Below are 27,681 nucleotides of genomic sequence, written 5' to 3'. Positions count from 1 at the left end.
ACTTATCATCGAGAAATGTCCTGAGGCTGAGCTTTGTGAATTCTGAACTTATTACCAAATTTGAACCTGTACTTAACACTAATAGTACTCCTTTCATCTCAAATTATTTATTGTGGTTACTAAAAATATTTATCTCAAATTATTTATCGTTTTAGAAGTTCAAGGCATAATTTTTTTTCCTATTTTACCCTAGTAGAATTTTGTTATTAATGGAGACAACGTACAAATAGAGATTATAACTTAGACATAAATAAGAATAATGTTGGTCAAATACCCCTACTAATTAATACTCGCCCGTTCACTTTTACTTGTCCACTTTGGACTTTTCACGCTGTGTAATAAATAATAAATGGAGTACATAATTTATTAATATACCCATATTAATTGAATCATATTTTTATTGAATTTGAAAAATGATTTGAAGTGAGTAATTAATGTTATGGGTAAATCAGGAAAAAATAAATTATCTTCTCTTAATATGCTAAAAGTGACAAGTAAAAGTGAAAATCTAGTTTTAGAATACTGGACAAATAAAAGTGAACGGAGGTAGTATTTTTTAAGGAAAAGGGTCAAATATACCCCTGTACTATTGGTAAAGGGTCAGATATACCCCTCCTTAAGCTTTGGGTTCAAATATACCCCTGCCGTTATACTTTGGGTTCAAATGTACCCCTCCTCCGTTAAAATTGTTCAAGGTGGACATTAGATCGAATGTGGGATGACAACTCAGTGAGGTGGACACCACGTAGCATGCCACCTCACCACCCCATTCTCGCCCCACTACCGTCTCCTCTCCCTTCCCAACCACTGCCGTCATTAGTATTATTACAATTTCCAGTTCCGAACTAGCCTGCAATCTGACTTCCTTGTTGCCACATTTGGAGCATTTTCATTCTCCAATTACAGCGTCATAATGCATAAGAGGTCTGAATAAGAATATGGAGTTCATTTCTTTCACGTGCAAAAGAACTTTTCAACGTGTTACAAGTAATTTTAATTTAAATAATTATGTCTTTGATTAGATGTGAATATAAAACAGTTGATTTATTAAGCAACAAACAGCAATTTATATGTTTTGGCGAATAAGCATGACTGGAATGTTTTTAACACTCCTACAAATAAGTCTAAATAAAAAAGTGTCTTAGAGACACAAATAGTATGAAGAGGGAGTTCGGAAGGGGAAGAAATGGTGTGTTAGTGCTAATGCCGGCAGTGGTGGGGAAGGGAGAGGAGATTGTAGTGGTGGGAGAAGAAGGGGAAAAGAGGGGTATATGAGTTGAGGTGGTGAAAGCGTAGCCAATTGCTGTTCATCTCACAAAGGTTATTAAATGCCAGGCCATATCTAGTGTCTACCTTGAACAATTTTAACGGAGGAGGGATATATTTGAACGCAAAATATAACGTACATGGATATATTTGAACCCAAAGTATAACGAGGGTATATCTAACCCTTTTTCAATAGTACAAGGGTATATTTGGCCCTTTAACGTATTTTTTAAGGGGCGTGTCAGGTTAAAAAAACACAAATAACAAGGGAGTAGTAAAATAATTATTGAATAGAGCATTATTGCTTTGGAGGCGGGCACACAGACCCACACGTCCACATGGTTTTCGTCATCAATTTTCCAAAAAAGCACTTAAAACCATGAAATCAGTCCACAGTTAGTATGAATGTTTTAGTACTATGAACACATGCTTCTTTCGGCATTCAGTTTCTTTTCCACTTTGGGTTTTAGGAATTTTCTTTTTGTAGACTATTTCTTTTTGTTACAATCTGAAAGGTCTTTAAAGTTTTTTACACTAAAAATAAGTAACTATTGCAAAAGTTCTAATTCTAAATTGGTTCAAACTCATAATTATCTATGTTTCAGTTTACCTTAAGAGTCTTTTATAAGGCCAAAGCCATCGATAGACACATGTGGTGGTCTAGTTCTTTCACTTGAACACCTCAATCAAATTTTATTTTATTTAGACACCTTAGGTAAGGTCCGACGGTGTCATTTAGACACTTTTTGCTGACTTGACAACTTGCTTGATTTTCATACCAAACTGGCGCATGACAAGCCCAAAAAAACAGTTTTTGGTTTGTTTTTTAGTTCTTTTTATTTCCTTGTTCTTCTTTATTTTTTTTCTCTTTCTTCTTCGTTTAACAAACCTTCCCTCGTTGCTATGTTGTTCACCGGAAAAAATCACGATCGCCACCACCCTCTCTCTCCCTAAGCGTTTACAGGACAAGAAAAATAATTTTTCTTTGGATAAATCTACTTAATAAACAAAAGAAAAAGTTAATTCTCAAAAAGATTAAAAGAAAAACTTGCCATTAATGGAGTCTTTAGAAAGCCTGAAGGTTTAAAATGGGTTAATTGATTTGATAAAAATTTTGAGAAATTAATGATGAATTGTCTTTGGGTCTTCGTGGGAAATCTTTAGCTGAAGTTATAACAAATTTGGAGGAGTTTCACTTGAAAATTTGAATTAAAATCGTGGTTGTAACAAGAACAACATGAAGATGGTGAAGAACACCAAGAACAACTATTCATTTTAGAATTTTCAATGTGTCTTTTTCTTTTCTTTTTCTTTTTGTTAATAATGTATCTTTTTCTGATTAGGTGTAAATCAAATTTCTTTTTGACAGTATTACATTTAATAATTTATTAAATATTTTAAAATATTTTTTTTTAATTGAAAAAGACACTTGTCCTCACTTTATTGTCATGTCAACAACGAGTGTATTGCACACGCTTTGTAAATTTGGCTGATGCAGTGAAAAATGTCTAAATGACACATTCGGACCCTACCTCAGGTGTCTAAATGAAACAAGGTTTAGTTGAGATGTTCAAGTGAGAGAACCGGACTACCACAGGTGTATATCGATGGGTTTGGACCTTTTTTTAATAAAGGCCAACTTTTTTGGTTTCAATACATGTATAATTCTCCACCCTATCTCTCCAATTTACAACAAGTGAAGAATATGATAATTCAATATCCTAAAATTTACTTTTTAAAAAAAATTGTACGATACGTTTGTAAACATCAAGGACTTGGAATGCTTGAGAGTTGTGTGAGAAATTCCTTCACTAAGTACTCAGCAAACTTAATGTTTGTTGCTTCAGTTGGATGAATGCTAGCTATATATAAAAATAACTACGTATTTTGAAGTTTTTGAACACACTGGCGAGAACCACGTACATAATTATTCCTTTACTAAGTAGGCCCTTCGCAATAGAAGTCAAATATTTTTCATTTTATTCAGAATTTTAACGTCAGAATTGAAGATAAGAGTTGTGTTTGGTTATAGTTTTTGTAAAAGAATATTTGGTTGTTTAAATGTACTGAAAGTGAAAGCAGGATATTTTTCCAATTTAAAATACAACTTCAAATTATATTTGAAATTTTCATGGCCAAACACTGATTTTCAAATAAAGTGAATTTTTTTTTTTTTTTTTAAAAAAAAGTGAATAATTCTCACGTCAAACGGGTCCTAAGTATAGTGTTTAATTGCCATGAAAATGTGCATGTTATTAGTAATGATACAAGGCACCACTAAACACTGTTTTGTGACGACATTTCAGTTGCCATGTTTAAAACATCAAACGCATCTCTTGAATGCGATTATAATCTACTTCAACTACTCCACGTCCACAACACCCTCTTTATGTTTCAACAAATCCTGTCCCGATTAAGTACAAAAAAATGTAGATTAATAAGAGAAAAAGAAGTAAAGTCTACATATAAGGTGTGTTTGGTATGAAGAAAATATTTCTTTGAAAACATCAAGAAAATGACTTCACTACTGAGTTTAATAATAAAAGATTTTTTTTTTTAGATTGACCCATTTGACCTTGAGAATTTTTCACTTTTTTTTTCGATTTTTTTTAAATTTATTTGAAAATTAGCATTTAGCCATGAGAATTGTTGTATTTGGAATTTAGAAAACACCTAAAATCGTGATTTTTCACTTTTTCACTTTCAGTACATTCAAACAATTAAATATTCTTTCCAAAAACTATAATCAAAACACAACTCCAACTTCAAATTTCAAAAAAAGGCGACAAATATTTGGTTTTCATGGTCAAACGCCTACTTATGATCTAAAATTAGATATAAATTTTATATGACTATAAATTATTTCATAAGGATAAAATGAGAAGTTTAAGTTAAGTTAGTCAGTAAATATAAAAGATATTAGTACTATTTCTTTTTGGAATTGAATAAAATAATAGTGTCACATGAATTAAGACAAATGGCGTATATATTTCGTTTTTTACGTCTGCCTTGTGATTTTGTGCCCCAAAAGCCTTATTCCCTTCCCTTTTTCTTTTCTTCTTTTCTCTTTGTCTGCAACCATAAGAGAGTACGACAACTTACCAAAAGTGATATTAATGAAAGGAATAATACTTCATCCCATCCACTTTATTTGTCATCTTTATTAAAAATAGATGATAAAAAATAATTATAATTTTAGAAAATCAAGATATAATTACTTATTAGTTTTTCACGTTTATCCGTACTCAATAAATGTGGAGAGAGCTAGGTTAATGTGGTGTAAACAAGAATAGTATAAATTAATATAAAAAAATTAAATAAGAATAATTTAGTCATATTACCCTTTTAATTAATGTTTACTTAAGGGTGTATGAAAATATTAGTAAAAAAGACTGGATGGAATAGTATGAAAATATTAGTAAAAGGGACTCAAGACTTTTGAAATCAACACGCATTCTATTACTTCAACTGTTGTCACCTAAACAATAATGACACTTTAACTCTTGGGCTAAACTTACTTTTCGTCAAGGCTTTCACATACTGTATAAGGCAGAAGCAGATCCAATTTTTATATTCTATAGGTTTAATTTTTAAATTTTTTAGCATTGAACCATTGTGACTTAGTTAATTATCCAAAAAAAGCGATTAGAAACTAAAAAAACTATATCATATGTAATAAAAGATTAAAATGTACTGATAGCATAAAATTTGTTACGCCATCAGTTGATTTAGCTAAATCCATTTTTATATATTCACATATGAAACTTTATGGTTAAAAGGTGACCACCATCGGTAAAGGTTATGATGAAGTGGTAGGTACATCTTAATCCTTAATCGGAGGTTTTGGTTTTGAGTCGTGGGTATGAAGTCATTTTTGATAGGGAGACTTTACCTCCCAAAGTGCGACTTTCCGGGTGAATCCAAATTAGTTGACTCCGATACGGATATTGAACACCGGGTGAGAAATACAAACAAAAGAAACATTGAAAATTTAACTATAGGTGACTAACAAGTCTTTGTAATTACTATAGGTGACACATTTGACCAGCTCAAGCCAAAGTCCAATCAAAAATCTGACTAAGTTAATGAGGGTCTGAAATGTAATGTTTAAAACTTATTAAACTTTTACAAAATACAAAAAAATCCCAACTTAATCCCAAAAAATCCCACCAGCCACCCCTCTCCCCCCACAATTTTTTTTTCACACCTTTTTTCACTCGCCCTCCCCCCACCCCACTCCCACCCCCACCCAAAAAAAATTAAATTTTTTTCGCCCCACCCCCCCCCCCCTCTTCTCCTCCCAAACCTTACCCCCTTCCAAGATTTTTTTTTTTTTTTTTTTTTTTGGTTTTTTCACCAAACCCCCGCTTCCTCCCCACCCCTCACCCCCGTGACCCACCCCACCCTCCAAAAAAAAAAAAATTAATTTTGGTGTTAAAAAAAAGTTTTGAAAAGTTTAAGTTTTTGGTTTTTTGCCCCCAACCCTCACAAAAAAAAAATTGAAAAGAAGTTTTGATTTTTTTATTTTTTTTTGGGTGTCTTATTCCACCCACCCAAAAAAATTAATTTTGATTTTGATTTTTTGCACCACCCACCCGCGCCCCACCCCAAAAAAAATTCTTAAAAAGAAATTTTGAATTATGTTTTTTTTTGTTTCTTACTCCACCCACCCCACCCCGCCACCCCCTCCTCCTCCCTTTTTTTTTTTTTTTTTTTTTTTTTAAGTCTCCTCCTCTTTTGCTGCTGCTGCTTTCTTCTTTTATTTAGAAAAAAATTGCTCAAGAAAAAAAAAATCACCCAATTTACGTAATTTTCAGACCAGATTTCATTCGTGTAGCATTGAGCATCACTTCATGGGTTATTTCCGCTCTTTTGGTAAGTAAAAAAAAGGGAAAATGCATAAAAACACCCTCAAACTTGTCCCGAATTACCAGTAACACACCTATACTTTGCGGGGGACCTATAACCCCCCTGTACTATTTTGAATTGGAATTATAAACCCTTAAGTGATGATGTGGCACGGCAAGTGTGCTCACTCTTGTATAGTCGTGTGAGACAAAAAAATAAGTCAAAGTTTGACTAAGATATACAAGTGTCATTTTTTAATTAGATACCATACAATTAATTATAATAACTCTCTCTTTCTTTCCCTGTAACCCTTTCCCCTCTTTTTTTTACCTCTGTAAATAAGCCATGGCAGGCAAATTGTCACCCACACGCCTCTCCGTGCCCATCTCTTTCTTCTCTTCCTTTCATTTTCATCCACAATATTCTTTTCTCATGAATCTCTGTTATCTTCCCCCAAAATCATTCAACACCACCGAAAGAAACAAAAGATAATCCTTCAATTTCTTCACTTAGCCGGAAAAAGGCCCGCCACTTGCTCAATCATTTATCGCACCTAATATATCAACTTGATGTAATGTAAAGCACAATCAAATGGATAGTTTGCTTGTAGATTTCACTAGTCATGAAAGTTTATTCCAACGAGTCCCACCCAATTATCACCCAAACCGGACAATGACACGTGGAAAGGGAAAATCAAGATGAATAATATTTTTGCGTATTTATGAATCATAATCAATTGACATCTCGGTAGTAACTCTTTATTTTATAGTTTATTTTTTTTTTCTATGAAAAAACGGGTTTGTTGATAAAAAATAATAATCAAGAAATGCAATACCATAAAAGGAAGTGATTCAAGAAGGAAAGGAACTAATATAAAAACACAAAAATGAAGAAAAAGAATATTTTAGGGGAGGCATTCAAAGTCAAGAACGAAGCTTTGGAAACAAGAATATTGACATATATCAACGAAAAAAGCTTATGTAATTAGCAAAAGCATGTTTGAAGAGATCAATTTGTGATTATTTTTTCTTTTCCCGTCGTAAGAAAAATAAAATAGGGCCATGGCAGCATTGGGAGTTGTCTTATGGTGGGATTGGAAGAGATGGTGGAATAAGAGGAATGCAAATAAAGAAAGAAAAAAGGATAAAGAAGTACTGGAAAATAAGGCGCGTGTATACCTTTGCGACACAAAGATCTGGGTGTGACATTTTAATGATGTCAATATTCCAATTTAAAATGATCCAGGGGGGTCATAGGACCTTCGTAAAGTATAGGTGTGTTAATGATAATTCGGGACAAGTTTGAGGGGGGTTTTTATGCATTTTCCCTAAAAAAAAGTTGCTTTATTTCAATTATTCATCTGGGTATAGCAGCTGATTTTTCAACAATTTACAGTAGCAGTTACAATTGTTGCAACAAGTGCGAAAGATGTTGTATAAAAGCTTTTAAATTGATTGCAACAGCTGTTGTAGTTTTTGCAACACTTACAACAATTTATGCAGTTGTTGCAACTTCTGTACTAATCTTTTGCAACAATTGCTAAAATGTGTATAAATAATTTAGCCTATTTGTTGCAACAACTGTGAAAGCTGTTAGACAGCTTCTAGTCTTTCTAATAACTCATTGACCTGTCACAACAAGTAGACTTCTTGTTGCAACAACTACATTAGTTACAAAGCTGTTGCAACATATTTATTACTCGTTAGAAATTTTTCAGCAATTTATTAACAACAGAACATTATTATCAACAACAGAACATTCATTTGTGATTTGAACAAGATAAACATATCACTTAGGTGAGTTGTTGCAACTGATCACTTAGTTGTTGGTGACAACTTCTAAGGTTGTTTTTTCCAACAATCGTAAAATATGTCTAAAAACTAATGTAGTTTTTGCAACAAGAAGTCTACTTGTTGCGACAAGTCAGTGAGTTGTTGGAAAGAGTAGAAGCTGTCCAATAGCTTTCACAGTTATTGCAACAGATTAGTAAAGAAGTTGCAACAACTGCATAAATTATTGCAAGTATTGCAAAAACTACAACAGCTGTTGTAATAAATTCAGAAGCTCTTATACAACATCTTTAGCACTTGTTGCAACAATTGTAACTGCTACTGTAAATTGTTGGAAAATCAGCAGCTATACCTAGATGAATAATTGAAATAAAACAACATTGTTTTACTTACCAAATGAACGGAAATAATCCATGAAGTAATGCCCAATGCTATAAAAATGAAAGCCGGCCTGACAATTACATAAATGAAAGCCGGCCTGAGCAACTTTTTTCTAAATAAAAGAAGAAAGCAGCAGCAGCAAAAAATGAGGAGGAGGAGGGGGAGAGGGAGGGGGTGGCAGGGTGGGTAGGTCGAGTAAGAAACAAAAACAAAACAAAAAAAAAAAAACCTTCCTTTCAAGAATTTTTTTGGGGTGGGGTGGGGTGCAAAAACCAAACATAAATTTTTTTTTTAAAACAAAATGTGGGGGGTACAAAGGGTGGAGTAAGAAACCAAAAAAAAAAAACAATTCCTTTTAAAAAAAATTATTTTTATAGAAAAAAGTTGGGGGTGCAAAAAATCAAAAACAAAAACTTTTCAAATTTTTTTTTTAAAACCATTTTGTTTTTTTGGAAGGGTGGAGGTGGTGGGGTGTGTCACACCCCCTTAATCCGATAGGGTGTGATGGGCACCCGACCCTTACCTGGGTATTTAGAAGCGAACCCGCCGACACTCGTGACACTCATAATCATATGGGGCCCTCATAACATAACATAAATACATAATGAAAGATTTTGAAAAACAACTTGCTTTTCATCTTTTCTTTCAAATCAAGTAAGACTGGTAATCGTACAAACCCGTAAAATAATGCATCACAATACATCGGCTTATGGAGCCGCTTACAAAACTGACATACTACATACACGACATAATGTCTCTGCAAAGTCTCTAACATGGAACATGAAACCATATCATAAAGCTCTAACTCTACAAAGACTCCGGAGAGAAAATGGAGCTCGCCAATCCCGCTGGAACATCTTCTGCTAATATCTTCACTCATCTGGGTGTACCTGCTGTTATATCCGGCATTTTTGCGTATTCGAAAATTTGGAAGTAACCTTGACTTGCAAGGAATGGGGTCAAGTTTGGATTTTTCTTAGTATGTGTATGTTGGTTATGGAAGTTTGAATGCGAAACAATGGAGAAGGCCTAAGGGCAAAATTGAAATTTTGAAAATTTGTTTGAATGCAAAACATGATTCATGAAGAATTGGGCTAAAAAAAAAAGGAATGAAAAAATTCGAGGCCCAAGAGGTGGCGGCTTGCCATGCCACGGCTTGGCCCAACCCATTAAGTTGGCATGTGATGGCCATGTGCTTCAAATTATATATATGCAAGATATGTCTAGAAATTTCAAGAAAACAAAACAAAACAAAGGAGAGAAAAACAGAAGTGGCCGTCGGCCATAGAGAAGAAAGAAAGAGAAAAAAATTTCTAGCCCTTCAATCCTAGTCCAAAATTTGTAATTTTCATATATTCTTAGTGAGCTCAAGGTGCTTCTTCATGTGATATAAATATCTTGGCAAGAAAGTGGTTGTGGTGGCAAGGAGAAATCATTGAAGGAAGGTAAGAATTTCATGCTTTTACTATGTTATGGAGGGTTACATATATGTTATGGTATGTAGAATTGCATGAATATCATGAAATGTGGTGTGTGTGCATGGCCGTGTGGTTGTGCAAGCGTGTGCATGGCCGTGTATGTGTGTGTGTGGTGTACAGGCAAGGTTGAGCTAACTTTATGTTGTATTTTAGTTATGGTTGTTGTGAAATTTATATTGGAAATGAAAGTTGAATTGGAAAATATGGTGTTTGGCCGTGTGGTATGGGTTGATGAAATGGAAGTGGGTTAATGTTGTTTTGTATGTTAGTTATGTTGTTGTGATCCTTGCAATGTAAATGAAGGTAAAATGATGTAAGTTCGCCTTGAAATGGAATGTAGGAACTTATGTCGTTTTAGTATGATTTTATGAAATTATGAGAATGAAGTGGTTAAGGTGCAAATTATGATTAATGTTGATGAATTTGGAAGATGGAAATGCGTTATGAACTTGTATGTTAAAGATTAGAAGAATTGAATAAGTTATGGCTTTGGTGGAAAGTTGACATAATTTGTATATCTTGTGTATATATCGTAGAAATGTTATTATACGCTTCCGAATGGTATTGTAATGATCTCGATTAATAATGAATGTGGAAATATTGATATTGATTTGAAAATGTGAAGTTGGAATGGAAACCGCGCATTATGTCGAAAGTAGACTAATTGTGTTATATTGCGATTTGTAGCCGATTGTTGTGATTGTTGATGTTGTTGTTGGGCTGTTGTTGATTGTTGAGCCGAGTTGAATCTCGGGATGACATATGTAGGGAGATGCCGCCCAAATTTTATAGACAAGTATTGGTCAAGAATAGGACTTCCGAGTCTCATGAATAGAATCGGTAAAGGTGACCATTCGTGGATTATTAACGAAACAGGATTGGAGTTTTGGCAAGCGTAAAGGGCAAGGAAGGTATGTAAAGTCTTCCCTTTCATTCTTTGGCATGTTCTAAACGTATTAGGCTCGGATGCGAGCCTTAGATATGACCCTGTCTCTTGAAATCCGAGATTGAAATTGGCCCCATTTCTTTCAGCGCAATTGAATTAGTTTCTTTACAAAATGTCATCAAAGTGACTTATATGTATATAATCTTCACAAATGGACTCGGATTGTCCCAAAACTCTCATGAATGATTCCATAAGGCTTGTGATCCATAATTTGAGTTCACCACCTCGATTTATCCGAGGTGGGCCCACAGATTCCGAGACCTCTTACTATGGCCTTGTTTGACTTGTTCCTACTCGGTTCTCAAAGGAAATTTCTGATAAATGTGACGAGTTTATAGTATGTTTTGATATGCGTTATGATTCTTGAAGCATGATTTGATATAGACAATCGTGCCATCCCCAAAAAGGATATATATATATATATATATATATATATATATAAATTATGATCGTACGTCCAACTTCGGAAAATGATCCGTCATTTGAATCGGTTTCTCTATATGTTAAAATACGATCATCCCGAATATTCCGTTAGCCCCGTGATATATTTATTACGTACGAATAATCTAAAAAAAATTCGCTTTGACATAATCACGTCATCCGAAAGTGCATGTATTATGACGTATCGCTTGATTTGTCTATCGAGTCCGGACTTACATGCATATGTTTCTCGCGTTACTCGTTCGTGCAAGTCATGATATGTCTTTTTCACCGAGCCCGGCCAGGACATGTTCTCGTGCGTTACTTCTTTGCATTATTCACTCCAGTCCCCGTACTGCGGCCGGGACACGTTATCCGTATACGACTACGATGCCACGATACGGTACGGCGGTCGCATCGCACATGACTATCATTCACCGAGACCCCGGCAGAGAGGGCCGGGACACGTGCTGGAGTATATGATATATGATTGGACAGACATGATTCCATATTACCGGCCTCCTAATAAGGTCGGACACGCGCACCGCACACACGATATACGCATTTTTGTTACGCATGACTTCACTTACCGAGTCCCCACGTAGGCCGGACACGATACATGTTTGCATGACAATATATGATCTCGACATGCATTATGTTTTCTTCGAGGTCTCGGACAAGTATTACCTTTTGTATTTTTTGTGACTTCCAATCACGCCTCCGTCCGTTATGTTTCCGTACCCCCGTCTTTGATTATGATTATACTATACCTTTCCGCTTTACATACTCTCAAGACATTTTTTCGTATCGACCGTTTCTTCTGGGGCCGTGCCATACGCTCGCAGTATTGTGACGCATCACAGGATACGCCACCAACAGATATTCCAGTTCCGTCACTGGAGCTCAAGCCCTCGATCCCAGAGTTTATACTTTCGGTATATACTCATTGCCATACATTTTTTGTTCATATGCTTACTCAAAGGACGGCGTCCTCGTCCCGTCTTTCCGATCTCCGTTCAGACGTTAGAGGCCCGTAGACACGTACGTGGGTTATTGCCATGTCTGCATGTTCGTATGTATACGTAATATGTTCCGGGAGCAAACCAAGATTTCTATTTTTACTACTTATATACGCGTACGTATTGTTGGCTCGTAGTGTCTTTGTTGGTATTTTCTCGCGTGTAAATTTTGTTGTTATGCACCAGAGAGGGAAACTCGCCCAAATTTTTCTGGATACTGAGTTACTACTGCTGTACGTACGGTGCCTGTGTCGGCGCTTAGTCACGCCTTACGGGCCGGGTCGACACCGCGCGTACGGAACGCAGCCCCCCGAAGAAAGGGGGCCGCACGAAATATGTACCGAGTATGTAAAGCATGAAATACAATAAACGCCGGGATCATACCGAAATAATGAAAATAAAGAACAGACCATAACCGAAACAGAATTGCGTAAACAAGTATAACGACCAGGAATCACAAGACTTGCCCTTTTAAACATTTGTCAGCGCATATACATATATCGTAAGTAAAATCATATCATAACCGTGTCATCATATCATCGCATACATATATACCGGCCCGCCCTCTGTACCAGAGGACCTTGTAAGTAAAATCATATCATAATCATAATCATGTATGCACACATATACATATATATATACACACTGCACCCTACCTCTGAAATGGTGACTCCGTGAATACGCGTGTCCCGCCCGCAGTGGGGTGATTCGCATGCTATCCCGGCCGCCATCCCCATCTCATCACACATCATATCATCATACGTACATACATATATATATACTTTATCCATTTCCCTCTCTATGTTATGACTGTGAACAATGCAGAGGTCGCACGAATACGTACCTTACCGTGACTCATGGAAAGACATATCGAGTTTCGCACTGAGGCAGGGAGCGAGAAACCATGCATATAAAATCATAATCACGTACTCGATAAAGTAGTCCAAATCTAATGTCACTTAAAAATCGACCATAGTTATATTAAATATCTTTCAATGCTATTCTAAAACATAGCATATATCATAAACGTATTAACAAACCATAAGTGGTCATCGTCATATACCAAATCAATCCGAGTCCGCTTCGAAGCAAGTTACAAACTTTGTCCATTTTAGAACTTTCTACGAACAAATCTGTCGATCCCAGCCCTTATGTGAAAGTTACTGACGTTCGTAGTTTCCTAATCGTTTAGGAACCAAATCTCTTTTGAAACAAACTTTACGGCACCAAATCCATTCATACGAAAACCATAAAGACCATAATTTAACTACATTAAGAGTATGAATATCAAGAAACAAATAAGGATCATAAAACACGCTCTGGATCGGCAAAGAACAATTACCTCGAAATTCGGTCATAACTTACTTTCAACTAAGACATGCCAATCATGGAAGGCCGAGCTTTACATACCTTAGCCGCTTCCTAAGCTACTTCGAATTTACGTTTCGACTTCTCACGATCTACAATAACATCAATAGGCATCGAACATTAGCCATAAACATCGTTAATCCAATTCCAAGCTATTACTCTTTCTACGTAAATTTCGGGCAAAGATTTCCCGTAAATCGACATCCCCAGAATTTAATCCCTGGCCAAATATCCAACAACAATACCAACAACCACATCAATAATATCAATAAGCAATTCCAAACGCATTCTCAACATTAATAACTCCTCTCTATATAATTCGACGACATTCATTTATATTCAATTCAACTTCATATATTCAACTAATATCAACGATCGCATATTCAAATACCAATCCCAACTATTCATACAAGATTCAAGAGCGCTTTAAACAATCCGCAAAATATTCAAAATACTTCAAACAATGTACTACTCCGCCCAAACTATTCCAATTCAACCTAACATTACCAACACCTTTCTCTTTCTTTCCATATTCATAAATTATGTCAACAATATACGCATAACTTCATTTTCATAAATTCAAGAAACCATATCAAGATCACATTATCTTCCAATTCAAATTTCACACAATTATAACCTTAACTCGAATCATTAACATCTCATTTTACATCATAGAATTCACATCGACGACAACTAAAATACCACGTAAAATTAGTTCATTCCCTAACATCCAAAACAGCCCATTTTTCGGCCACAACAACAACATACACGGCTACAACTTCAACATCATACTTTCATGCATTTCATTCCATATTTCTACATCACATAATCCATAACAACAACAACCAAAATACTAAATAACATTAATTCATTATTCCTACAACTCATGGCACAATTCACGCCACAACAACATCACCCCAATTTTGTGATTTTCATTCTTTCCACATACTACGACATACACCAACCATTCATAACACATAAAAACAAGATTAAATCTTACCTTCTTATTCACTTCTTCACTTGGCTAGAAGTTGGTGAATTGCGACAACGAGCGATTTTCTTGTTCCAACAACTACTCCACGTCGACGAGGACCTTCCAATTAGTATGAGAGCTAGAAGAAAATATTTTTCGATCATCACCTACGGGCTTTCAAATTCGCCAACCTATGGTCGTTGTTTTTCTCCTTCCTTTTTTCTTTCTCCATTTCTCCTTAAGTTTTCTAGAATTCGAACAAAAGACGAATAAGTTTCGTCTCAATCATCTCTTGTCCATATATTTATATTTAATCTCCACAAATATAAAATGAACACTTGTGTCCCTCATAATTTGGACTAATTCAATTTGGCCAACCAAAGGAGGGCCCCACCCTACACGGCCATATGCCATTTTTCATGAAATTCCAAGTTTCCAAAACTTCACTTCGTCCCTAATTTTCTAAGTGTTCAACTTTTCATAATTCATTTTTGGTCCCATATTTCATGAAATATTAGTTTCCATAATTCCACTTTTAACCCCAAATTCTCCTTAGTATTTCCATCCCATAAAATCATAAGTGACTGATGCCTTAACACAAAGTCGAAAAAAATGGCCTTGTTCTTAACTCGTCGCACCCAACTTAAAAATATTCCGATGTACAAAATGCGGGATATAACAGGGTGTTGGGTCACAGGAGGTGGGGGGAGGGGGGCTAGTGTAAAAACAAAACAAAAAAAATATCAAAACTTTCTGGGGAGGGGGTTTGGTGAAAAAACAAAAAAAAATATCAAAACTTTTTAATATTTTTTTTGGGGGGTGGGGGAGGGGGGCAGTGAGGGGTGGGAGGAGGAGGGGGGGGGGGGCTGGTGTGTTTTTTGGGATTTTATCCCCACTAATTTTAGGTAATTAGGATTTTATTAAGTTGGGCCAAAGTGTAAAAATAAAATTTGGGGACAAAGTGTTAAAAATAAAGCTTAGGGCTAAAATGTTAAAAACAAAACTGTTGGCAAGTTGAAATATGGTCAAAAGTCCTTAATCACTAATCCAAATATTATCACCTCTACTCAATTTTTTTAAAAAAATAAAAAACTCGAGTTACCTTCACTTAATTTTGAAACTTTTTAGTCACCTATAATTAAATGCCCCAAGAAACATTGACTGCTAAACATTGAGTTGTAATTTTTAGGATAACAACAACAACAATAACATATCCAGGGTAGTACCATAAGTGGCGTATGGGAGGATGGGATGTACGTAGACTTTACCTAATCTTTGTGCGGTAGAGTGGCTGTTTCCTATAGACCCATTGTAATATATAGGATCCTCTTTTTAATCAAAAGCCTTATGTTTGACTCATGAGAATGAAAAAAAATCCCGGCAGGAAGCGATTACCTTTAATGAACCTTATATTTAAAATGGTCTAAATGACACGGTCGGATACTAACTCAAGTGTCTAAATGAAACAAGATTTAGTTGAGATGTTCAAGTGAAAGAACCGGATGACTACGCCGTATCTATCGATGGATTTGGCCTTTTTTTTAATAAAGGCCAGCTTTTTTAGTTTCAATACTAGTATAATTCTCCACCCTATCTCTCTAGTTTACAAGAAGTGAAGAATCTGATAATTTAATATCCTACAATTTTCTTTTAAAAGAATAAAAGTATACGATATATTTGTAAACATAAGGACTTGGAATGCTTGAGAGTTGTGTGAGAAATTCCTTCACTGAGTACTCAGTAAGCTTAATGTATTCTGCTTTAGTTGGATGAACGCTATAAAAAAATACGTATTTTGAAGTTTTTGAACACACTGGCGAGAGCCACGTACACAAGTATTCCTTCACTGAGTAGGTGCTTGGCCATAGAAATCAAATATTTGTCCCTTTATTTAGAATTTTTAACGTTGAGTTAATCATCGAGTTGTGTTTGACTATAGTTTTTGCAAAAAATATTTGGTTGTTCGGATGTACTAAAAGTAAAAACACGATGCTTTCCAAATTCTTAATACAACTTCTAGTTGCATTTGAAAATTTCGTGGCTAAACATTGATTTCAAATAAAATGAAGAAAAAAATTCGGGAAAAAGTGAACAATTTTCATGGTCGAATGGGGTCCTACGTCTAGTGTTTTTTTTTTCTTTTTCCCACACCTAAATATAGTGGTTAGTTGCCATGAAAATGTGCAGTGCTAATTCGCTTAGTAATGATACAAGGCGCCACTAAACTCAGTTTTTGTGCGACATTTTCGTTGCCATGTTTAAAACATAAAACGTATCACTCAATGCGATTTATAGGCTCCTTCAACTACTCCACTTCCACAACTCCCACTTTTTGTTCCCAGTTAATTACAAACAAAATTTAGATTAATTAGAAAAAGAAAAAAAAAGTTTACATATAAGGTGTGTGGTATGAAGAAAATATTTCGTTCGTAAAAAATATTTTGGAAAGCATTTTTTATACAAAACAAGTTTCTTAAACATCAAGAAAATGACTTCCCTAATGAAAGGAAGTTTTTTGAGATTTATGATCTAAAACAAATATAAATTTTTGTATGAATATGAATCTTTTTCACAAGAATAAAATGAAAAGTTTAGGTTAAGTTGCTAGTAAATATAAAAGATATTACTTCATTACTTTTTTCGGAATTGATTAAAAAAATAGTATGCATGAATTAAGACAAAGGGTGTATACATTTTCTTTTTTACTTTTGCCTTGTATTTTTGTGCCCAAAAAGCCTTATTCCCTTCCCTTTTTCTTTCCTCTTTGTCTGCAACTATAAGAGAGTACGACAAATTACCAAAAGTGATATTAACGCAAAGAATAATACTCCCTCCGATCCACTCTACTCGTCATTTTTACTAAAAATAGATGGTCGAAAATAGCTGTCATTTTAAAAAATCAAGATATAATTACTTTTAGTTTTCACCTTTATACTTACTCAATAAATGTGGAGAGAGCTAGATTAATGTTGTGCAAATGAGAGTAGTATAAGTTGAGATTAAAAAATTAAATAGGATAATTTAATCATATTAGCCTTTTAATTAATGTTTACTTAAAGGGTAATGCAAACAAAAACTTTTGAAATCAACTCTCAATCTATTACTTTAACTCTTGTTACCAAAACAAATAATAATGATACTTTAATTCTTGGGCTAAACTTACTATTCGTCAAGGTTTTCATATACTATACATGGCAGAAGCAAATTCAAAATTTAAATTCTATGGATTCAATGTTTAAGTTTCTTAGCATTGAACCATATATATCATTTGCTGCAATTTTAGTAACTCATAATATCGTAAAGTTATATTCACCCTAGGTACAAGGGAAGATATTTTTATGAAATCAATTTTGATGTGAGATTTCTAAAATTATTTTTAATATAATAGTAGGAATAACGATAACAAGGGGAACCTAGAAACTGAGATGAAGTGGGTATTGGACTCAGAAAAAAAAAAAAAAGGTTAAAGCTGTTCTTTTTCCTCTCCCAAAACTTTAGGGGCAAATGGGGATTACAAGAAGAAAAGGGGATCACAAATGCAAATAATTTGAGAGAGAGAAGTGTTTGGGCATCAGCAACATTCACATCAAGTCACCAAGGTACTAGTAGATGGAAATTAAATAAATGAAAGAAAAGGAAAAGGGTCCCAGTCTTTTCCTTTTTTGGGCTAAAGTGTTTTTTTTTTAAAAAAAATTTCCCATCACTGTTTGGTATTTGCATGGAGTGCGATTAGTTCGGATTCGCCGCCGGTAAGGCCTATTCTGAGGAGGCGATTCTACCAAGAATTTTTTCATATTCAAGACTCGATTTCGAGACCTCTAATTATAGGAAAAACAACCCTATCTGTTGCACCACATCCTTTTGGTGGTGCGTCTTTGAAAAGTCTTACTCCATTGTGTGTGATGAGCTTATTCAACTTTCTACAAAAATTATAGAGGATCTAAAATTACCCTATATATATACATTTGGATAACTTTATATATATGTTATGAGAAATTATGGAAAGAATCATGTATAGGATTTGTTTTGGAACAAGTGCAATAGTTCTATCTTTGATTAAAAGAGCGTGACTCATTTCCTTTTTTGAGATAAACAGTTTTTAGTTGATCAATATCTTTTCAAATAGTTAATATTTTTCTAGTCTAAGAAGTAGGGGTGTACATGGACCGGGTTGGTTCGGATTTTTTAAACACCAAACCAAACCAATTGCGTCGGGTTTTAAAATTTATACACCAAACCAAACCAATAAAATTCGGGTTTTTCAATCTCGGGTTGTTCGGGTTATTCGATTTTCTCAGATTTTTCGGGTTTTTTTTTTCGGAATAGTCTTGATACAAAACATATAACTTTTACTTTAAATATTTCTTTAGTCCTAGTAAGATACAATTATATAATTAAGGTGCTTCTTAAGAAAATAACACAAAATATGAGAAGAGTGATGACATTGTATTAAAATATTCAACAAAAGCTAATATAATCGGTTAAAATAAATATTGCTAATTAACAAGCCATAAAAGAAAATGACCATAATCTAAAAATACCAAGTCATGCTAAAATAAGTATTAAATATATGAAAAAGAAAAAAAAACTTAAGTTATGTATTTTTACTCTCTAAATCAATTATGCAAAACTAAATAATATATATCCAACATTATTGTCATTTTAGTGGTAAATTGAATTTCTTTTGTTAGAATTAGCGTTGAGTTAGTTTTGGTTTGGACTTTATTTGAGTTACTAACATCCATAGGATATAAAACTTATTGACATTCAAAATTCTAAGTTCAAGCTTGAATAATATGATAATAGATAAAAAATTACGAAAAAATTTAATAGAAAAAAAATTACGAAAAAATTTAAGAAATATTTATAAATTACTTTACAAATAAATATTTTTATGTATAAAATATTTTAAAAATTGAATACATGTAATGTCGGGTTGGTTTGGTTCGGTTTGACTTTTTTAGTTAAAACCAAACCAAACCAATTATGGTCGGTTTTTTTTTCCAACACCAAACCAAGTCAAACCAAACCACTAGTCGGGTTTTTTTCTCGGTTTGACTCGGTTTATCGGTTTGGTGCGGTTTGTCGGTTTACTTTGTACACCCCTACTAAGAAGTATGTCTACATATTATAGATTATATAGTGTTTTTTTTTTTTCCTTTTACTTGCACAAATTATTTTTCCGAAAGTACAATTTCCAGGTATTTATGTCAACTCTAGTTCAATAAAACTGTAGGTTTATATGAGTTCAACTTCAATATACCAATAACTAACACTATTTTGTTATTTAAAATATGACTTAGTTTATTGTACTTAGTTTATTGTCCAAAAAAAGCGACTAGAAACTTAAAAAATAAACCATATGTTATAAAAGATTAAAATGTACTGATAGTATGGTTAAAAGCTGACCACCATCACTAGGTTGCGATGAAGTGGTAGGTGCATCTTCATCCTTAACTAAAGGTCTTGATATGAGTCGTGGGTATGAAGTCATTTTTGGTAGGGAAACTTTATTCTCCAAAATGCGACTTTCCTTGTGAATCCAAATTAGTTGAGTCCGAAGCGGATATTGAACATCGGGTGAGAAACACAAACAAAAGAAATAGTAATGTAGATGACTACTAAAGATTGCACTGTAATATATAGGATCCCTCTTTTTAATCAAAAGCCTCAGGTTTGACTTACGAGAATGAAAAATATCCTGGCAGAAAGCGATTACCTTTAATGAACCTTATATTTAAATTATGAACCAAGCGACGTCTTAAATACTAGGTGAAAAAAGTACTCCCTCAAATTCAATTTGTTTGTCTTACATTTATCTTTAGTCTGTTTAAAAAAAAATATCACTTTTTATATTTAATACTAACTTTTTTACACCCAACATCCCATATGACATTTGAATCAGATTCAAAAGGACTCATTTGGTCATAAAAATTATTAACTATTTTCAGAATAATTTTTCACTTATATATGAAAATTAATGTTTGGCTATGAAAATTTCAAATTCATCCTAAAGTTAGATTCCAAATTTGAAAAATAGCTTATCACATGTTTTCCAACTCCATCTTAATAATTTCAAATAAAATGCTCTCTTTTTTCCTTTGCAAAAAGTATAACCAAATACAACTCCAACTTTAGAAATTCCTAATAAAGTAAGAAAAAGTATTTAGTTTTTATGACCAAACACCTACTTAGTTTAAGAATACAAAATTCCAATTTTTTACTATTTATTGTTCTTAACTTTCGTGTCGGATCAAATTAAAAATCAATAGATGTGGTGACTGGTGAAGTGGATGGGGATCTTTCCTCACTTAATTAGAAGTTTCGAGTTCGAACCTGAGTATGAAAAGTCCTTGATAGGTGGTCTTCCAAAAAATGAGTCATACGCGGCGCGAATTCAAATATAATTAAGTTTTGATATGAATACCGAGCGCCGAATTTAAAAAAAAAAAGAAGTGTTTTATAACATGGCAGTTGGGAGTTGGTGACCCCAAAAAAGCTAGCAACTGAGTTGTAAAGCTGCTGCTGTCAACTCCCCAAAAAGCACTCTCAAAAAGCCCCACAAAACCAAAGGCAAACAACAAAAAAAATCTCTCATTCTCTTTCTTTCTTTCTTTGTTCTGGTCTCACACCTCCATTATTTGACAGTCTCTTCAGAACAACAAATGGGGTACCTGCACATCCTCCCACGCTGGCATCATGGCCCATTGTCAGTTGTCTACTTTTCACATTACCCTAAATCAAGAATACAAAAAAAATCAACAAAACAAAAAAAAATCTCACCTTTACTACTACCCCTTCTTCTCTTTACCTCTATATACTCAAATGCACAAAATTTAACAATACCCATATCGAGATAACCCCAAAATAAACAAAACAAAGAAAAAAAATTGCTAAAAAAGTGATCTTTTTCGCAATATATTGTTTTTTTCCTTCATATATATGCATAAAAATGCCACCTTTTTATGTATAAAAGTGAACTCTCTTCATATATATGTATAAAAATGCCACCTTTTATAAAGATTTTGACATGAATGGGAACTGGGAGTCAGAAATGGATAATTCATCAGATTCTTTAAATGGTTTGAAGTTTGGCAAGAAAATCTATTTTGGGAATGTGGGGTCCACAAATGGAAGTAGTGGGTCATCATCATCGCCGGTGAAGAGGGGTAGGGGTGGTGGGGGTGGGGTTGTGGGGGGTGGTCAACCACCTAGGTGTCAAGTTGAAGGTTGTCAGGTAGATCTGAGTGATGCTAAAGCTTACTATTCTAGGCATAAAGTTTGTGGTATGCATTCCAAGTCACCTACTGTTATTGTTGCTGGTCTTGAACAGAGGTTTTGTCAACAGTGTAGCAGGTCAGCTTAATTTTCCATATTTGTTACAATAATAGTACTAAGTGTTATTAGAAAAGTATTTATGAACTAGTGTTATATTTATATATATATATAGCTGTGTGTGTAATCACTTTTAATAGTGTAAGTTATGCTGGTGGCATTCTTATTTTTGTGTGTTTGACTCATGGACTAGTGGTCCTTGTACTTATAGTAGTTGTTTATATACTGGTTTGGTGGAGAGAGTTGATTATTGTGGGTTTGTTACATTATTGTTGATTGTTTGCTGTAAGGATTGTTTTGATTATTAGAGTAGTAATAATTTAGTTGGCTTGGCTACTTAAAGTAAACGTGTTTTTGGCTGATTCTGGTGTCTTTTCTTATCCCCTAAATCCAAGAACGTTTTGAAGCTCATTAATTTGAGATACTGTGCTTAAATATGACATTGGTGTTTGGGGATGTTGTGTTGACAGCTTCTTGATTATAGTATTGTCTGAGTGTTGAGTTTTAGGCTTCCTTGGCACTTTTCTGCTTCTTCTAGATGACTTTGCAGAAGCGATGTGTGCTTGTTTTTTTTACATTTAAGGGAAAGGAAGAGGAAATGAATAAAAGCAGATAATTCGAGAACTTGGGAATAATGTATCTCTCTGTCAGTTAGTGTATTGTAGAAGAGAACTTCTGCAACAATCAATATGTTAATCTGCATTTCTCAACTCCAAAAGGTTTTGTGTTTGTGAGTATTGAAGAAGGGTGTTGTCACTCTTCTCTAGACATGGTAGGTATATTGAAGTGGTAGACAATTTGCTAAGGAAAGTATTTTCTTTCTTTCCCACCAACCTATATATGTCCTCCTTTTTCTCCTGATTTTTGGTTTTGGGGAAGGCTGGGGATGCTTGTAACTGGCATGAAGATTGAAACTTCCCTTTCTCTCTAGTGGAGGTAAGTAAGAGAAAAACTCCTCATTGTCTTTAAGCTTTTGCCTTTACTGAATCTAAAGGCATAGGTTGTCTTTGGTATGATTTCCTTGAAAATAAGTGTTTCTTACTTATTTTCTAGTGTTTGGTAAATAAGCAGCAAATATTGTCCCAAAAGCATGTATGTATAATCTAGGCAAATGCTGTTGAGGTTGGCATGTGGGCCTCGGGGTGTGGGGATGGTGAGGATGGAGCTATGGGGTTGGTAGTGGGGGGTGGGGTGTGTTGGAGGGTGGGTATTAGACAATTAGTGTGGAATGTTACTTATGAAATTTGTTTTCCCTACTTCCTCTAGGGAAGTCATTCTCCTCAATTTTAAGGAACTTATTTTTCTAGAGAAAATGTTTTCCAAAAATTTCGACCAACCAAACATGAGAAAATTAGAAGACATTTTGTGGAAAATGCTTTCCTCCATATCAAACACACCCGTAGTGTTTGCTCAATTTCTGATTTTTATAGGACTCTGCTTATCTTCTTGGCTTCAGCTTCCATTATTCACACAATAATACTTAGAAGAAGGAAAACTGTGATTCAAGGATCATTAATGAACGAATACCTCCTGAAGGCATGTTTCATTCATTTGAATCTTTTGTCCTTCTCTTTAGTTATTAATTTTTCTTACTTCCCAAGGACTCCTTCAACCACCATCACTATAAACCAATGTTTTGACACAACCCCTTTAGCATTTCGAGTCTATAATATGTTTCAAGTCATACCCAAGACATGCTCAGGCATTTCGGGGTATTTATCCTAATTAGTTGCTGTTATGTCATGCCTTGCTAGCTTTTCAGATAAGAATTTAATTTAGTGTTGCTTTGTTGATTAGTGGGATAGATCAATTGCCAAGATTAAGGTACTGGATAATACTTTTGCATTGGATGATGCTTCATTTCTTTTCAAATTCCTATGCCCTTATCACTTATGCAAGAATTTTTTGGATCATCTGCTTCCAGGGGAATCATCTTAGATGACCCACATTTTGCTAGAAAGTGATGGTTAGATGTAATAATTTTCAGCAATATGACATTGTACATTTACTAGCATTGTGGTACTTAATACTAAAAACTTCACTTTATCTTTTTTGTTCTGAGCTTCTAGCTGGTTTATTGGACATGTTTCCGAGCTTTGCACCTTTTTGATGTAAAAAGTTTAGTAGTTGATAAATCCCATCAACTCACATACGAGCAATATTTTGGTCTTGATAGCACGAAAGAAATTTATAATATCTGAAATTTGGGAAATTCTGAGTAAGAATGCGCAAATGCACAACCATTAGTGTTGCTCTGATAATAACTAAAATGCTTGTGCATGTACGTTGTGGGATTTCACTGGGTTGTTGTTGTTGTTGTTGCTTATGCATGTACATTAGTCTTATACAGATAGCGTATAGTTTTAGTTTTAGTTGAATACTCGAAGACGCTGTGTATGTTATGTATTTGTTCTTACCTAGGAAAAAACAATTCACGTGTATTGGTTAGACTCAAACTTAATTCAAGTGTACTTGCACTGGCAAGCTTAAACTCTTCTTGATAAAAACCTAGCAAACTTAAACTCTCATGTTGCTTATTCCAAAAGATTAACTGAGAGGACTATCAGCAAATGTATTTTTCTTTAAATTCAGAGACAATTCTGGGTGACTCGTATATCTTTTGTTGTGGAAGCTTCATAATCCTCTGTCATGCCTATGTGAAAAACGACTCTCTACTGTGATGGCAGAAAAACTTGTTTGTGTCGAGAGCCATGTTCCACAATTTCAGGATATCATGATTTTTGATTGATACCTATTTGAATGGATTTTGCGGGGGTGAATTTAGCCGCGCCAGATATTTACACCAAACCATTGAATGCAAGAAACGTGTCTTTCACACAGACATTTATTACTTAACCATGGTTAAAGTAATGTGTATTCTTAGTTTAATTTTTAACTGCTAAGGTTAAATTGCTTGGTTTGGTCTAAACACCGAGCGCCCGTAGGTCTTTACTGTGAATTGGGTGTTTCAGTAAATCTTTCTACTTTTTAGAATGGAATTTTTTAATGCTTGTCATGAGAAATTTGAGGATCAAGAAAAATGACTAGCCAAATTGTCTGACATTAGGCCACCAAGCTCATCTTCTCCGATAGCTTGTGGCTTTTTGATAGCTACATAATTCATGAAATTAATAGCTGTTCGTTACTTGGTTCCAGGTTCCATCAATTGCCTGAATTTGACCAAGGAAAAAGGAGTTGCCGCAGGCGATTGGCATGCCATAATGAGCGCCGTAGGAAGCCTCCATCTGGATCTCTTTTCTCTACACACTATGGGAATCTTTCTTCATCAATTTTTGGTTTGATAGCATTCCTCTCCATTTCTCTCTCCATCTGCATTAATACTTGAAAATTTAGGACCTGTTTAACCATAAAATTATTCACTTTTTTCCGGAATAATTTTTCACTTTATTTGAAAATCAATGTTTGGCCATGAAAATTCCAAATTCAACTTGAAGTTGTATTTCAGATTTGGAAAACAACTTATGACCTGTTTTCCAACTCACTTTTCACTTTTGAAGTTGTATTTAAGTACATTCAAACATGAAAATTATTCCAAATATTCTTTGCAAAAAGTATAGCCAAACACAACTCCAACTCCAACTCCATAAATTCCCAATAAAGTGAAAAATATTTGGAATCTGTGGCCAAACGCCTACTTGAGCTCTTTCCTTTACCTTTTTTTTTTTTTAAAAGAAAGAACTTTATGCGGACTTTGGTTATTCTGGTTTGGACTTGTAGAAAACAATAGCAGCAGATCCGGAAGCTTTCTGGTAGACTTCAGCTCACACCAAAATGCCAATGAGAGCTCATGGCCAAATACTAGAGCATCTGATCAAGGATGGGATCGTCAATCTACTGCATCAGGGAAGTTCCTTCAACGTCCTTGGCTGAATAATTCCGAAAATGCTGCAAATGAGCTTGTTCTGCAAGGTTCAGCTACTGGTGTTCCTTCAGGAGAATGTTTCCCTGGAGTCTCGGATTCCACTGGTGCTCTCTCTCTTCTGTCAAATCGGTCCTGGGGATCGAGGAACCGACCCACAAGTCTTGGGGTTAACAGCCAAGTTAACATTGATGGGGTCCACTCCATTCAACCGTCAGGTTCTCATGGTGCCCCCACCAATCACTTCTCAAGCCCTAGCAGCAGTTCGCATGAGATGCCCCCTGATCTCGGTTTAGGTCAAATGTTACAGGCTTCTGATAATCCGTACTGTGGTGAGCTTGGGATGGCTCAGCATGGTGATGGAAGACAATACATGGAGTTGGACAACTCTAAGGGTTATCATCCTTCTGTTCAGAATGTGCACTGGACTCTTTGAGTGTCCTCTCTTTCGTTTATGATCACGGTTGTAAGACATTTTGTTGATTAACTAGTTCGATGTCCGTGAGGCTGTTTGTTGATGAACGACCACAAATATTATGCAACTTCTGTTGGGCTAGACCCAAGATGACTATGTTTTCTTCTTGAACTGTTAAATGACTTGCTTCGGTTTTTAGCTCTTGGTATATGGGGGTATTCAGGGGGTAATTCAACCTTGCCAGCTCAAAATCACAGGAAGGGACAATATTTAACTTGTTAACAGCATAGACATTTGCCTTGTAATGATGTTGCAAAATGGTGTGTTTTGAGATGGTAGATGAAGTTTGAACTTTTATCAATATGCTTCATCCGGTATGTGAAGCTTATTGGCTTGACTAATTCGGATTTGTGTTGCACAGGACCCACTAAAGGGGGAAACACTCCCTATAAGGTGTCTATGGGCGGAGGGGTTTTGTCCATCCCATCACACTCCAAAAGAAGGGTGGATGTTGTTGAATCTTAGAAATAAGCCAATTCGTAATATGATCCCTTTATGCACACGAAAAACATTATTATCATGATAAGCACGAATTTATATAGGTGGTCTTTCTTTTCCATTTTCCTATTATCACTATAATGGATACAACCTACGTACTCAAAAAGGAAGGTTTTACATAAAACATCAATGCTGCTCTTTGTTTGTTGCTAGCGTGCATGATCATAATACCAATTCGTCTTTGGGACTGTTCATCAATAGGATTCAACTTATTTTTTCAGCTTCGTAATCTCACCTATAATAAAAAATTATGTGTAACCATCTTCTAGGTGATTAAAAATTCTTTTATAGTGTCACTGAATACAAGTTAAACTTAACACCGGTAATATGCTAAGCTGGGGAGAATACCGAAGTAGAGAAATTTAGACTAACAAAATGTTAAAAAGTGGCCTAAAAAGGGAAATATGGTGCAACCAATTAAAAAGGTAAAATTTATACATAACCACTTTTCATCCCCTAATTGAAAAATAGACATTATCACGAAGTCTCAAATTTCACAGTTAAAACTTCATGACGATGACTATCTCAAAGACTGGCCAAAAAGTGGCAAGTGGTTAGCGGACTCTATTTCACTAATCCAAATGGGTTAGAGTTGTAAAATAACAATGGGCCTATAAAGCCCACCAGAAAAACGTGGCATTTTTTTGCACGAATTGTCCTTCAAAGACACTGGTCTTTAATTTCTGTCCCTCAAATTGCTGGTCTTTAATTTGTCGCCTTCGCTTAAAAAGTGGCCAAAAATACCCCGAGGTTCTGAATTCGAACCCCCCGCTTAGTAAAAAAACAATTTCGCAAGGCAAGACTTCGTGAAAAGTCTGCCTTAAAGCAATTTTTTTTTTTTTACTCTACTAGAATTCTACAACCGAATAGGCCTAATTTTGAAACGAAACTCCACCTTATGATTTTTTTTTTTTAAACTAAGCCGGAATTCGAATCCAGAACTTTGGGTTATTTTAGAAGGACAAAAATTAAAGACCACCCCAGAATACATAGGACAGTTAGTT

General features: G+C 34.8%; 1 protein-coding gene across 1 annotated transcript; it reads left to right on the top strand.

Annotated features, from left to right (window-relative positions):
• Positions 1–20,944: 20,944 nt before the first annotated feature.
• Positions 20,945–26,275, top strand: LOC132049145 (squamosa promoter-binding-like protein 9). Its single transcript, XM_059439837.1, has 3 exons — positions 20,945–21,845; positions 24,981–25,120; positions 25,563–26,275. The coding sequence occupies exons 1-3, from the start codon at positions 21,484–21,486 to the stop codon at positions 26,138–26,140; spliced, it is 1,080 nt and encodes a 359-aa protein (XP_059295820.1). The 5' UTR covers positions 20,945–21,483; the 3' UTR covers positions 26,141–26,275.
• The last annotated feature ends 1,406 nt before the right edge of the window (positions 26,276–27,681 follow it).

This window comes from Lycium ferocissimum, chromosome 3 (genome assembly GCF_029784015.1).
Source record: "Lycium ferocissimum isolate CSIRO_LF1 chromosome 3, AGI_CSIRO_Lferr_CH_V1, whole genome shotgun sequence".
NCBI lineage: Eukaryota > Viridiplantae > Streptophyta > Magnoliopsida > Solanales > Solanaceae > Lycium > Lycium ferocissimum.
The sequence above is the reverse complement of the archived record's forward strand: the minus strand, read 5'-3'. Positions and strand labels throughout refer to the sequence as shown.

Bases quoted from the DNA above. Each gene is read 5' to 3' on its own strand.
- LOC132049145 (XM_059439837.1), top strand. From the start codon at position 21,484: ATGTATAAAAATGCCACCTTTTATAAAGATTTTGACATGAATGGGAAC. The intron at 21,846-24,980 runs GTCAGCTTAATT...ACTTGGTTCCAG, and splicing joins TTTTGTCAACAGTGTAGCAG to GTTCCATCAATTGCCTGAAT. The intron at 25,121-25,562 runs GTTTGATAGCAT...TTGGACTTGTAG, and splicing joins TCTTTCTTCATCAATTTTTG to AAAACAATAGCAGCAGATCC.